At 43.8% G+C, this 14,132-nt stretch overlaps 1 protein-coding gene across 2 annotated transcripts in view; it reads right to left on the bottom strand.

Annotated features, from left to right (window-relative positions):
- The window catches only part of SH3PXD2B (SH3 and PX domains 2B), a 97,434-nt gene that overhangs the window by 38,013 nt on the left and 45,289 nt on the right, over positions 1–14,132 (bottom strand). For both annotated transcript variants that reach the window (XM_088023674.1, XM_028102758.2), the window contains exon 4: positions 11,597–11,673. In XM_088023674.1, the coding sequence (XP_087879800.1) occupies positions 11,597–11,673 (77 nt within the window). The remainder of the gene's footprint in view (positions 1–11,596; positions 11,674–14,132) is intronic.

The following is a 14,132-nucleotide window of genomic DNA, read 5'->3' as shown; positions in this document are numbered from 1 at the left end:
ACTCACAGATCTGCAGTGTTACAGCAAGGGCACTGCTTTATGATTTGGGTAGAGGTTAGAAGTTCCCAGGTTATTGAGGGGTTGAAACATCTGGTATCTGTCACTGCCCCAGTCCATATTAATTTGCCATGCTAGCTCATCAGTTAAAGGAGCCTCAGATGTCTGCCAGCGGGTTGGATAAGGAGTGGGTGGAGGGTACAACGGGGACGAGGCATTCTTTGGGCCTGTTCATCTCCCAACAGGTATCCATTCAATGATTCTAAAGACATGATTTCTGGGCCCAGCACTGCACTGGTGTCTGTGTCCAATACGAGAGAAGGATGGATGCATCCTGATCCTGAAAGAATATGAAACTAAGATGAAGCACCATCATGAATAAACAGCTTAGTGTAACAGATCTTTATTTAAGCCCCTTCTGGCCTGGGTCCTGAGGATGCAGATCGCAGTGCAGGAAAGCTGCGTCATGCACACATTCTCTTACAAACTTCCGTGCAGGGAGCGCGCCTGCGCACACGCACAGATGTAAATGGCATGGGCAATGTTGCCCGTCATTTCAGCCCGCCAGTGCCTGCTCTAGAGGGAGGCAGGACTCTGCTCCTCTCCACAGAAGGCCTCAGTTCCTGGGTGCCTCTCATGTGCCTCCTGCAAGTGCTGAGTGAATTGGGAGTGGAGAAAAACATGTCCTATATTTTCTATATAACAAGCCTCTAAAAGCTCACCTTCCATTCATCCCCTGCAAAGTGATGCTCCAACCCTGCTCCTGGCATACGATGGACTAATGGAGAGACGGATGGGGGTCTCCAGTGGTCCCTTCCTCAAGGTTTCAGGGGTATTTTGACTTATTTTTCTGATCTTTAAAAAGTTTTAGGGGCGCCTGTGTGGCTCAGTCGGTTAAGTGTCTGCCTTTGGCTCAGGTTGTGACCCCAGGTTCCTGGGATCGAGCCCTGCGTGGGGCTCCCTGCTCTGCTGGGAGCCTCTTCTCCCTCTCCCATTCCCTCTGCCCCTCCCCCCTGCTCATGCTCTCTCTGTCAAAATAAAATCTAAAAAAAATATAAAAAGTTTTAATTGTGGTAAAATAACACATAAAATTTGCCACCTTAATCATTTTTTTAAGTAGGCTCCATGCCCCATGTGGGGCTCAAACTCATGACCACGAGACCAAGAGTCACACTACACTCACTCTACAGACTGAGCCATCCAGGCACCCTATCATCTTTAGCATTTTTAAGCATACGGTTCAGTGGCATTAAGTACGTTCACCTTGTTATGCAACCATCCCCACCTTCCAGCCCCAGAACGCTTTCTATTTCGCAAAACTGAAGCCCTGTACCTATTAAATAATTCCCCCTTCCTTCAGTTCCTGGCAACTGTTCTACCTTCTGTCTGTATGAATTTGATTGTTCCAATACCTCATATAAGTGGAATCATACAATATTTGTCCTTTTATGCCGGGCTGCTTATATTTAGCTAACAGCCTCAAGGTTCATCTATGCTGTAGCAGGTGCTGGAATTTCCTTCCTTTTCAAGGCTGAATAATATTCCACTGTACGGCTATGCCACATTCTGTTTATTCATTCACCCACTGATGGTCACCTGGGTAGCTGACCCTATATGGCCTTTGAGTCCGGCTCTGACTTTAAGCCAGACCCCCAGGTTCGAGCTGTCTCATACCTAAAGTTGAAGAAGACGTGAGGTCGGTGGACGTGTTTTAGCAGGGTGATTTCCCTAGTCACTGTCCAAGCTCTTCACCCCAGAAGGGCCTGTTATTTGTGGCTCATTGATTTTACTGAAGTAGCTCCTGCTCTGTAGCAGATCCCCAGGGACTGATCTTTTCCAGGCCAGAGGCAGAGAGGCCAAGAGGGAGAGAGCAGGCGCTTCCCTCCCCTGCCTCTGGCTTCTGACCTCCTTCTCTTTCTGGTTTGGAGGATTCATTCTGCTTGGGACAAGCTGCCGTCTTGGGGGCCCCCGCGGGTCTTTCTTTCCTCTGAAATCCTGCAGTTCGTACAGTTAGAACCACATAGTGAAGGAGCTGATTATATGCTGGACCGTGGTGTGTCCTGGCTGCTTTGTGTGCAGAAATCTTGCCGTTGCCCCCAGACTGCAATAACACCATTCCCTTATGTTGGCTCAGCACTCGACGGCTCCCGGAACACGTTCGTCTGTGTCATTCCATGCAGTCCTGGGACGGCTGGCCCATTTCGGAGATGGAGAAATGGAAGCTCTGGTGTAGTAGGCAGGACTGGATAGCCCAGGGCTGGCTGACTCCAGCTCCTCTACCCCGAACCCACAGAAGGCAGGGGTATGCGGCTGTTCCTCCCGCACCTTCCCTACAGGTCTAGATAGTCCTGGGGAGCCCCTGATACCTGGTTGAAAGTATTCACTGGACCAATGCCATGAGGGAGAGCAAGGTGGGCCCTGAGGTGGCCATGGCCTGCACCTACGGGGGCCTCCCGGGGTGCTCCCTGCTGAAATGAGCAGAGGCTCCAAAAGGACCAGTGAGGGAAGGGACAATGGGGCCCACGGAAACCTCCTGACAGTGCCAAGTTCCCTTTTGGTTTTGAGCAATTCCTAGGAAGTAAAAGCCAAATCCCTAAACCATAAAATATAGCCAAGTTACTAATAAAAGGCGGCACTGAGTGCTTTGATGTTTACCCCTTTCATTTTGGAAGGACAGGCTAACACAAAAACATGACCCGGGGCAGAGAAATAATTCTGCTTCTGAAATACTCCAGAACTGTCTTGTGTTCAGTCAGTAAAAACAAAGAACCACAGTTCCAGGAAAACTCCGTTCTGTCCCGGAGGGAATCCTGGCCCTTTGGAGAGATGTGGCTGGTCGATGCAGGGATGAGAGGAGAGGTGAGCAGAACGAGTCCCGTTTGCTGAGAGTCATGATAAAAGGTCAGATAGCCCCAGCTGCTGATTCTGGCTCTGGCCATGTCCCATCACCTCTCTGAGCTTCAGTTTGCTCATCTGTAAAACGGAAATCACAAACACCCACCTTGGAAGGTCGTGCTACAGAATAAGTGAGGAAGTGGCTTTGAGATTTCCATCATACGCTATAGCTGCTTGACATGAACTCTTTGTCTCTCGGTGCCGTGTTAATGGGTACTGTATAATGCAGTGGTTCTGGGAGGTGACTCCAGAGCCAGCAAGATGGCTCAGTTAAATAACAATGCCTCGCCTAGTGAGAGAGTTGGGTTTTCTCAGTTCTTTCAACCCTCTTGAACTTCAGAATGAATGCCTTAGCGAATTACCACTTTTCTCTCATTATATTTTTAAAATTTTCTTTCAGTGTGATAGTAACGCTCACCACGAGATCTATCCTCATGACAAATTTTAAGTGCACAATACAGTATTACTGGGTGTTGTACCGTGGATCTCTAGAGCTTACTCCTCTTGTTTGGCCGCAACTTTATACCTGTCGGTTAGTAACGCCCCGTTTTTCTGTCCCTCCAGCTCCCGGCAACCACCATTTTGCTCTGTGATTCTGAGTTTGACTATTTCAGATCATGTAAGTGGAATCATGTAGGATTTTATCTTTCTGTGACTGGCTTATTTCACTTCGTAAAGCGGCCTTAAGGTTCATCCACATTGTGACATATTGTCGAATATCCTTTTGAAAGGCGAAATAGTATTCTGTTGTCTGTATATACCACGTTCAGGTTGTTTCCACATCTTGGCTATTAGGAATAGTGCTGCTACCAGCATGGGAGTGCTAATCTCTCTTCCAGATCCTGATTTCAATTTCTTTGGACGTATACCCAGCAGTGGGATCGCTGGATCATATGGTAGCACTATTTTTAATTTTTTGAAGAACCTCCATACTGTTTTTCATAGGGGCTGCATTTCGCATTCCCACCAACAGTGTGCAAGCGTTCCAATTTCTCCATATCCTTACCAACACTTGTTTTTGTTTTTTTTTATAGTAGCTATCCTGACAAATGTGAAATGATATCACATTGTGATTTTGATTTGCATTTCCCTGATGATGAGTGACATTAAGCAGTTTTCCATATACCAGTTGGTTATTTGTGTATCTTCTTTGGAGAACTGTCTATTCAAGGTCTTAGCCCATTTTTAAATCAGGTTATTAGCTTTTTCATTATTGAGATATATGGGTTCTTTATATATTTGAGATTGACCCCTTGACAGATATATGATTGCAAATATTTTCTCCCATTTTGTATGTTGCTTTTTTTACTCTGTTATTTCCTTTGTTGTGCAGCTTTTTAGATTGATGTAGTCCCACTAGTTTATTTTTATTTTTGTTGCCTCTGCTTTTGGTATCATATCCATGAAATCACTGCCAAGAGCCTCAAATAAATCCACACATATAGGCAACTGGTCTTTGACAAAGGCACCGAGAACATACAACGGGAAAGGGACAGTCCCTTCAACAAATGGTGCTGGGAGAACACCACCCACCTGCAGAAGAATGACACTGGACCCTTATCTTACACCACATGCAAAAATCCACTCCAAATGGATTAAAGACTTAAACATAAGACCTAAAACTGGGAAATTCCTGGAAGAAAAAGCTTTTCTAACTTGTCTCTTAAGAGCAGGACCAGGTTGGGGCGCCTGGATGGCTCAGTCAGTTGAGCATCCAACTCTTGGTTTTGGCTCAGGTCATGACCTTATGGGTCACAGGATCAAGCCCTGAGTGGTGCTCCGTGCTCAGCGGGGGATCAGGATCGAGCCCTGAGTGGTGCTCCGTGCTCAGCGGGGGATCAGCTTGAAGATTCTCCTCCTCTGCCCCTCCCCCAGCCCTCACTGGCACACACTCCGTCTCAAACAAATAAATAAACCTTAAAAAAGAAAAAAGAAAAAGAGCAGGACCAGGTAGTGTGGGGCCTCGGGTAGGCAGGCAGCAGCTGGCTAGACTGAAAGACATATCCTTTGTTGCTATTGTTTCATTGCTCTTTTATTTTTGGCAAGTTTTAGCAGTTTTATATTATAGTATATTATAAAATTTCCTCTAAAATGTATATTTTTAAGAAGTTAAAAAAGCGAGTTAATTTTAATAATAATAATACAGGTGGTAGTATACAGTCAACGTCTTGACAGGAGGTCTCAAATGGCTGGAGTCTGGTAAACACTGCTATTAGACTGCCTATCATTTAGTTCAAAATACCACAGTATGGGCGAACACACTTATGTGTGCGTCTGTCTGTGTGTGTATGTGTGTGTGTTAGATTTAAACTACACGCCAATGATGGTTAGTAAAAATGTGAATCTTCATCAGAAATGAACACTCTGGCAAGTAAAGAACTCTAATCACAAGTCCTCACTCTAGAAAAGGCTATTTCATGGCTTCAGTTATCTTGACCTCTGACCCAACACTGTAGCCTTTATTCACCAGCACAACAGTTGTTAGAAATGCTATTCTTTACTGGTGAAATGAGCGATATTCTAGAAATATTCTCAGATACTCTGGCCCTTGCATGAAAAGAATGTGCCAAGTCCATCCTCCAAAATGGTACCCTGGGTCTAGGATTCTGAATCCTCTGTGTTCTGTTTCTTCTAGGGGATTTAACTGTCAGACCAGGGTGGGATGAGCCGATCCTGGCACTGGGATATCATTCCATTTGTCTCGAGGAAATGTCCATGCAAAGTGGTGTCAGACTGACAGCTGGTGTTTCAATAAGCTTACAGAACAACTTGAGAGGCTGTGTAGGGAGCTGCTTGATGATAAATGCTTGTATATGTGACAGCACTTGGCCAAGTTTTGTTTTCACTGTGTTCTTCAATGAACAGAGGTTCTTAAATTTAATGTAGTCAAATAAATCAATCTTTTAATGGTTGGTACTTTGTGTCTTTAAAAATCCCTCTATACGTAGAGATTATAAAGTTTTTCCCCCCTATTTTCATCTTTTAAAACCTTTTATACTATTGCCTCTTACATTTAGGTCTTTAATTTCCTTGGAAATGATTACATGTGTGGTGTGAGGCAGGGGTTAGTTACCATTTTTTTCCCCCCATAAAGATCCCCACTTACTGAGGAAGCCAACCTTTCCTCAATGACCGGCGAGGCTGCTTTTGTCAGTATTAAAGTGTTCAAATACACACAGGTCTGTTTCTGGCTTCTCTATTTTGTTCCAATGGTCTGCCTATCCTTGTGCCAACACCACACTATGTTAATTACTGTAACTTTATAATAGGTCTAGTAGAGCAGAAAGTTTCTTCCTCGTTGGAATTAGGTTTGGGATACCTACAGCCTTTGTCTATCTTTATCTATTGGAGACTACCAATTTCTACTAAAATAAAGCTAATAGTTATAGATTAAATTGGCTTAAGTCAGCTCACAACAATGCCAATAACGGATACTCAAATGTTAAGTAAAAGTCTGTGTAGTCTGTAAAAGATTTTGCAAACCTTGGAATAGATAGTTTCATCTCCTTCCAGGAGGGCAGTTCCCTTGAAGCCAAGCCGGGGAATTTGGCCAAACCAAACCCCAAAATATCTGCTCTGCTCTGCTTCTTATGATGCATTAATTGCAGGGAGTGGTAACTTCCATGTGGCTCATCCAACATAAGCCGTTTCTTCCCTATGGTGAAACCAGGTGAATTCATGATCTCTATACCATTCCAAGCATCAGCCAGATGCAGGCAGCTGCTGCTATCTCTTTTTATTTCAGGATTTTTAAAAAAGATTTATTTATTTATTTTGGGGGCAGAGGGGCAGAGGGAGAGGGAGAGATAGAGAACCTCAAGCAGACTCCCTGCTGAGCACGGAGTCTCGGGGCTTGATCCCACAACCCCCAAGATCACAACCTGAGCCGAAATCAAGAGCTGGACGCCCAACTGAGCCACACAGGTGCCCCTCATTTCACGATTTTAAATCTCCTTTTCCAAATCAAATATCTGGAGGTTCATGAAGCCCTGGGTATGAGGAAAGTGTCACTCTGGGGAGAAGCTGGCTGGGCTGGGGTAAGAAGCAGGATAGCACACTTTGGGCTGAGAGACAATAGTTGCTAGGGAAGATACCAGCTGGAAATCCCCAGCTGGCCAAGATAACCCCAGAGATCTGAAGGTCTTGCCAGCCAGGCCTGGACAAAGGACTTTTAGGCTCTAGAGGTTTGAAAAGACACAAAGAGGAGAAGATCCGAACTTTCCTCTGAGAGCTGGGAGGCAGCAGTAGTACCTTTGTGCCTGGGTGACCTTCCCTGCCCTTCACTCCCCAATCCCTTTTTAAGGATATCCTTAGGAGAGAAAGAGAGGCCGTAAGTGGTATGGGAGGGCCAAGTCCTAAAAGGCTAGCATTCAACCATCAAATCCTCCAATACTACTGTTGTAGGTAACTTTGTTGGACCTCTGTTTCTTCGCCTACACAATGGGAATAATAAAACCTATTTCTTAAGGTTGTTGGCGGGATGAAAGGAGGTCATGTCTGGCAAAGAGAAGACAGGAGTGATCAGGAGTGATTTTCTGCCCTTCCATGAGGTCTCTTGCCAAGACAAGGGCCATATATCCCCGCACTGCCCCCCTTTACATTTTTTTAAAGATGTATTGAAGTATAATTTATGTATTATAAAATCCACCCATTATAAGTACACAATTCAATGATATTTAGTAAATTATAGAGTTGTGCAACCAACACCACAATCTAGTTTTAGAACTTTTCCATCACCTCAAAAATTTCCCCCGCCTAACGTGTGGTCCATCTCTGCCTGCACTATCCTCAGGCCTCGGAAACCACTGATCTGCTCTCCGTCTCCATCTGCACATTTCATGTAGATGGAATCATGCAACGTGTAGTCTTTTGCATCTGGCTTCTCTTAGCATCATGTGCTTGAGATTCACCCAAGTTGCAGCATTTATCAGGATTTCACTGCATTTTATTGTCGAAAATATTCTATTGTATGGGTATTCCACATTTTCTTTATCTATGCACCTGGTGATGGACATCTGGATTGCTTCCAGTTTTTGGCTATTATGAATTAGTACTGCTACAAACATGTACATTCAAGTCTTTGTGTGGATGTAAGTTTTCAATTCTCTGGAGTAGATATCTAAGAGTGGTCATATCTCACTCGTGGAAGAAAGTGCCAAACTATTTTCCAGAGTGGCTTCTCATCGTGTGTCCCCACCAGAGTGAGGGCTCCAGTTTCTCCATATCCTCACCAGCTCTTGGTTTTGTCTATCTTGTGGATTACAGCCATTCCAGTGGCTGTGTAGGTTTCTCATTACCTAATGATTGCCTAATGAGTAATAAAGCTGAACACCTTTTCATGTGCTTATTAACCATCATGCATCTTCTTGGGTGAAATTTCTATTCAAATCTTTTGTCTATTTTTAAACTGGGACATCTTCATGGTTAAGTTTTAAGAGTTCTTTGTATAGATTCAATACAAGTCCCTTGTCAGAGATGATTTACAAATATTTTCTCCTAATCTGTGACATGTCTTTTTACTTACTTCACTGGATTTTTTTGAAGTACAGAGTTTGGAAGTTTAAAGATTTTATTTATTTATTTGAGAGAGAATGAGATAGAGAGAGAGAGAGCATGAGAGGGGGGAGGGTCAGAGGGAGAAGCAGACTCCCTGCTGAGCAGGGAGCCCACTGCGGGACTCGATCCCAGGGCTCCAGGATCATGACCTGAGCCGAAGGCAGATGCTCAACCGACTGAGCCACCCAGGCACCCCAGAGTCTGGAAGTTTAATGAAGTCCAATTTATCAATTTTTCTCTTTTGGTGTCATATCTAGGAACTCTCTGCCTAAATCATGGTCATAAAGATTTTCTCCTATGTTTTCTTCTAGAAGTTTTACAATTTTAGCTCTTGTGTTTAGGTCTGTGATCATTTTGAGTTGATTTTTGTGCATGGTGTGAAGTAGGGATCCAACTTAATTTTTTTTCCTTTTTTTTTTTGTTGTATGGATATCCTATTATCCCACACTGTTAAAAAGATTATCCTTTCCCTATTGAATTTTTTGGCACCACTGCTGAAAATCAATTGACCATAAATTTCACAAAAGTTTATTTCTAGGCCCTCACTTCTGTTCCACTGATCTACGTGCCTATCCTTATGCCAGTCTTGATTACTGTAGCTTTTGTAGGAAGTTTTGAAATGGGTACTATAAGCCTCTAATTTTGTTCTTTTTTTCATAATTGTTTTGCCTATTTTGGGATCCTTACATTTCTCCATATAATTTAGGATCAGCTTGTTAATTTCTACAAAAAAGCTTACTAGGAGTTTGACAGAGATTATACTGAATGTATAGATCAATTGGGGAAGAACTGCCAGCTTCCTTTTATTTAGTGTTTTTTTGTTATTATTTGTTTGTCATTGGGATTTGTCTTTTTTATTGTATTTCCAATCCTGTCCTTTGCCCATTTTCCCTGTATGGTTGTTTGTCTTTTTCATATCAATTTCTACAGATTCCACATATAACACACACACACACACACACACACACACACACACACACACACGTTGTTCTCATTAAGAAATTCATCCTGACCCCCAAATTCTAATTTATTCTCCTAGATTTTTTTTAAGTTTGTATTTAAATTCCAGTTAGTTAGTATTCAGTTTAATATTAGTTTTAGTGCACGATACAGTGATTTAGTACTTCCATACTTCACCTGGTGCTCAGCACAGCAAGTGCACTCTTCAATCCCCACCACTATTTCACCCATCTCCCCGCTCCCCCGCCCCACCCCGCCTTTGCCTCTGGAAACCGTCAGTTTGTTCTCTATAGTTAAGAGTCTGTTTCTTGGTTTGCCTCTCTTTTTTTTTTTCCCCTTTGCTCGTTTGTTTTGTTTCTTAAATTCCACATATGAGTGAAATCATATGGTATTTGTCTTTCTTTGACTGACTTGTTTCACCTAGCATAATACTCTCTAGTTCTATCCGTGTCATTGCAAATGGCAAGATATCATTCTTTTTTATGCCTGAGTAGTAAGAAGTGCCATTTTAACACTACTGAGTCTTCTAATCCACGAGTAAGTAATGTCTCTCCATTAATTTAGAGCTGGTTTAGTTTCTCTCAACAGTGTTTTGTAGTTTCAATGTATAAACCTTGTACTTCTTTTATTCAATTTATTCCTAAGTATTTTATTCTTTTTTTTTTAAGATTTTATTTATTAATTTGAGACACAGAGATACAGAGAGGGGGAGAGAGCATGAGCAGGGGCAGAGGCAAAGGCAGAGGGAGAGGGCGAAGCAGGCTCCCCACTGAGCCAGGAGCCCGATGGAGGAGGGCTCGATCCCAGGACCCTGGGATCATGACCTGAGCCAAAGGCAGACGCTTAACCATCTGAGCCACCCAGGCGCCCCCAAGTATTTTATTCTTTTTGATGTTATTGTGAGTGGAATTATTTTCTTAATTTCATTTTTGGATTGTTCATGCTTAGTATTTAGAGGTACAACTGATTTTTTTTTAAATAAAGATTTTTTTATTTTATTTTTTTTTCTCAATGAGCCTCCATGCCCAATGTCAGGCTTGAACTCACAACCCTAAGATCAAGAGTCTCACATTTCACCGACTGAGCCAGCCAGGTGCCTCTACAGTTGATTTTTTTTTTCTTTTAAAGATTTTATTTATTCATTTGAGACACAGAGAGAGAGAGTATGAGCAGGGGGAGAGGCAGAGGCAGAGGGAGAAGCAGGCTCCCCGCCGAGCCAGGAGCCCAGTGCGGGGCTCAATCCCAGAACCCTGGGATCATGACCTGAGCCGAAGGCAGATGCCTAACCATCTGAGCCACCCAGGCGCCCCAACACTTAATTTTTTATATTGATCTTGTATCCTGTGATCTTACTAAACTTATTAGTTCTGGAATTTTTTTTTTTCTTGTGGCTCCCTTATGATTTTCTCCAACAGAATCATGTCATCTGTGAATCAAGGCAGTTTTATTTCTTCCTTTCCGAACTGTATGCCTTTTATTTTCTTTTTTCCCTGTGTACACTGGCTAGAACCTCCAGGAAAATGTAGGACAGATGTGAGAAGAACAAATACATATGCTTTGTTTCCGATCTTTGCTGCTCCATTGTTAAGGCATTTCTTGTTATTCCCAACCTTCTCCAATCAGAGCTGCTAGTGATTTTAAGTTAGAGAAATAATACTAAAGGTAAGGGAACCTAGACAAAGGAAAAGCATGCTTCTTTCCCAACCACAGCTGCAAATCAAAGGAAATGTAGCCAAAAGGTAGGCCCCTTGTGATTTAGAACATTCAAGGGATTGGCAGCCAGCTGCACTGTCCAAGGACAGGGACTGAATAACTTCTGGAACATTCACACTCAGTGGAATACTATGCATCCATTGAAAGTAGGTTCAAGAAGATGTTTTTATAGCATGGGGAAATTCTTATATCAAAATATCAGAGAAAAAAGAGAGAGCAACAAAAATAACACATATGGGATGGTGTCAACACCATAAAGAAATGCATATAGAGACAAAAACTAGAAAGGAAACATGTAGAAACCTTAATAATTGTTGTCTCTGAGGACTCATGGGTGGTTGATGTTCTGGTTTTTACATTTCTTTCAACTGCAGATTGCTCGCAATGACTATTTTGTAGCCAGAAAGGGAAAAGAAGAAATGACCTAAAGGGAAGACATGAGACACAGGGAAGTGTTAGCATCTCTTAGACTTACCTTACAGTACTCATCGATCGGTATGAGGCGTTTGACAGCCACGTCGCGGATGTGGCTCCGTCGGAAGAGAATTTTGCCTGCAGGAGTGAAGAGCACACGTGGCATTGTAAGGGGGCAATGACAAGTTCTCAGCAAACCGGGAGGGTGTGGATGTGGCTGCCTCTGGTAGGTCTGAGTGGTACCCAAATTCTGGCTTCCATTAACCTCCCCTGCTGGATGTCCACAGGGCCTGGATGACCCCAGGCATGGTCCTCCAAAGCCTTGTTCACAGCTCAAATGCAAGGGCTTGAGGGAGTGGGGCCCAGGAGACAAGTTTTGGTGAGATAAGGGAGGCTGGATCAATCCTGAGAAGGAAGGGGCTCCTACCAGATGAAGAAGAAAGGCCAGATCTGATAATTGAACTCTCCGGTTCTCAGAGGGGGTGAGCAGTAGAGTGGACAACCTAACAGCTCAGCCTCCTTTCCTCTTCTGTCCTCCTATGCCTAGTCTAGTCTTCCATTCCGCAGATAATCCATATTCTTTCATTATTCTGTGCCTTTCCCTCTGTCTGGAATACTTTCCTCATCCAACCTCACCCACCATCCCAGTTGAGAAACTTTTATCTACTTCAAATGGATTAAGAGTTCCTGTCTCTTTCTGATTGTACGCACTATCGATTTGTATCTTCTTCTTTCCTCACGGGGAAAGTCATGGGGCTCAGAGTCATGGGGCTCTGCACACATAGGATTTGACTGGACCTTAATCAATTTTGTACCCTCACCACATGGCACTCATACTTGATGAATGTATAAAGGTGGATTTCACTTGCCAAGATGAAAATCCTTCCAATTGCTTCCCCAATCAGCTGTGTGTAACAGAAGGGTTCCAAGCCTTCCTGCCTCACCAAAAACTAGCTGAGAATCAGTCTACTACTTGTTTGGTGATATCCTGAACACTGGTTGTGGTACTAGATCTTCCAGTGTGATGTGTGGGCAGGTAACAGGCAAAGACAAGTATATAAACGATGAGGGTGTCTGGAAACATCCAAGATGCTAAAATGCTATCGGTGAGGTTTGTTTAAAGCAAATTGGTGAGTTTCTGTGAGTCTAATAGGGGAGTGGGGAGATGGTGGCCAAGTGCATGCACTGACCATTAAGACGGGTGGCCTCACCGTTCTGGACCTGTCACACAGGCAGGGGGCAGGAAAATCAGAAATAAGACACCAAAGGGGGGGCCCAGCTTATGCAGAGTGCCAGGAGTCTCCAGGGGAAGGTCAAAGAGGAGGGCACAGGGAGCCCACAGCTTTTCCAACAGCAAAGTATGGAGAGCTTCTGGTCAGAGGAGGCAGGTCAAGGAGAGCAATTCGGGTCACAAGGCCGGCAGGGCAAGGAGAGATCAACCAGTGCTCCAACATGGCTCTGGCGAGGCCGCAATCTCCAAAGATCAAGCTTGGGTGAGCAGGAACAGGACAGTAGGAAGGTCCAAAGGAGGGGCACCTGAGTGGCTCAGTCATCAAGCATCTGCCTTCGGCTCAGCTCATGGTCCCAGAGTCCTGGGATGGAGCCCCGCATCGGGCTCCCTGCTCAGCAGGAAGCCTGCTTCTCCCTCTCCCACTCCCCCTGCTTGTGTTTTCTCCCTGTCTCTCTGTCAAATAAATTAAAAAAATGAAAAAACAAACAAAAAAAAGGTCCAAAGGAGTCTTCATAAGATAGAATTGAAAGGGATGATGGGAAACAGCCTACTGACTCCAAGATTTGCAATGCAGGCTGGTTAGGGAGATTTGCACTCAAAAAGCCAATGTGGTTAATCTAACACTTAACATAATCTGAGCCCTGGCTCTTGGGCAAACGAGCACAATTAGGAAATTATGTAGATATGGTCAACCTAATGGTGAAGTTTTTTTTTTTTCTGTTTAATTTCTATCATTTAAAAAGAAAACAATAACCCAGAGTGAGATAAAATACATGTTCCTCATATTCTTTAATAACAGGGAATCTCCTTTGTTTATTATGGTGATTGTTTTAATTCTGCTTATGAGCCAGTCAAACTTCTGACATACCATGTTTATTAGAAAAGAAAAATCTAGAACAAAACGCATCACAGGATTCAAAGTGCTTGTCTCCAAGGGGTGGAAGACAGAGGCTTTTTGTTTTCTTCTTTGACTTTCCCCAAATTTCCTACCATAAACATGTATTGCTTCTGAAACCAGAAAGTTTTCATGTCATTTACCACAAAAAAGCAAAATATGCAGCCAAGTGGGGATGGTTTACAACCTGGTGCACCTGCTTTTATTCAGTTACCGTGAGCCCTCGATGGGCCAGCACAGGGGGCCTGCCCTCTTGACACTGTCAAGTGTTTCCCAACCGGGAGGGACGCTGTTGACATTCCGGGTGGGGCAGTGCTTCCCTATGTGGGAGTCCCCCACCCTGCAGGATGTTTAGCATCCCTGGCCCATCCCCATTTCCACCCCCAGTCATTGTAATAATCAAATTACCACCCTCGTGGGTGGGACTGTTTGCAGTGTAGAACCTCTAGGAGAATCCCGAGCCTTTAGGAA

Source organism: Eumetopias jubatus, unplaced genomic scaffold (genome assembly GCF_037043125.1).
Source record: "Eumetopias jubatus isolate StellerSeaLion01/CBP00866 unplaced genomic scaffold, mEumJub1_p1.0 scaffold_5, whole genome shotgun sequence".
NCBI lineage: Eukaryota > Metazoa > Chordata > Mammalia > Carnivora > Otariidae > Eumetopias > Eumetopias jubatus.
Note: the sequence above shows the minus strand (reverse complement) of the source record. Positions and strands in the feature narration are given on the sequence as shown.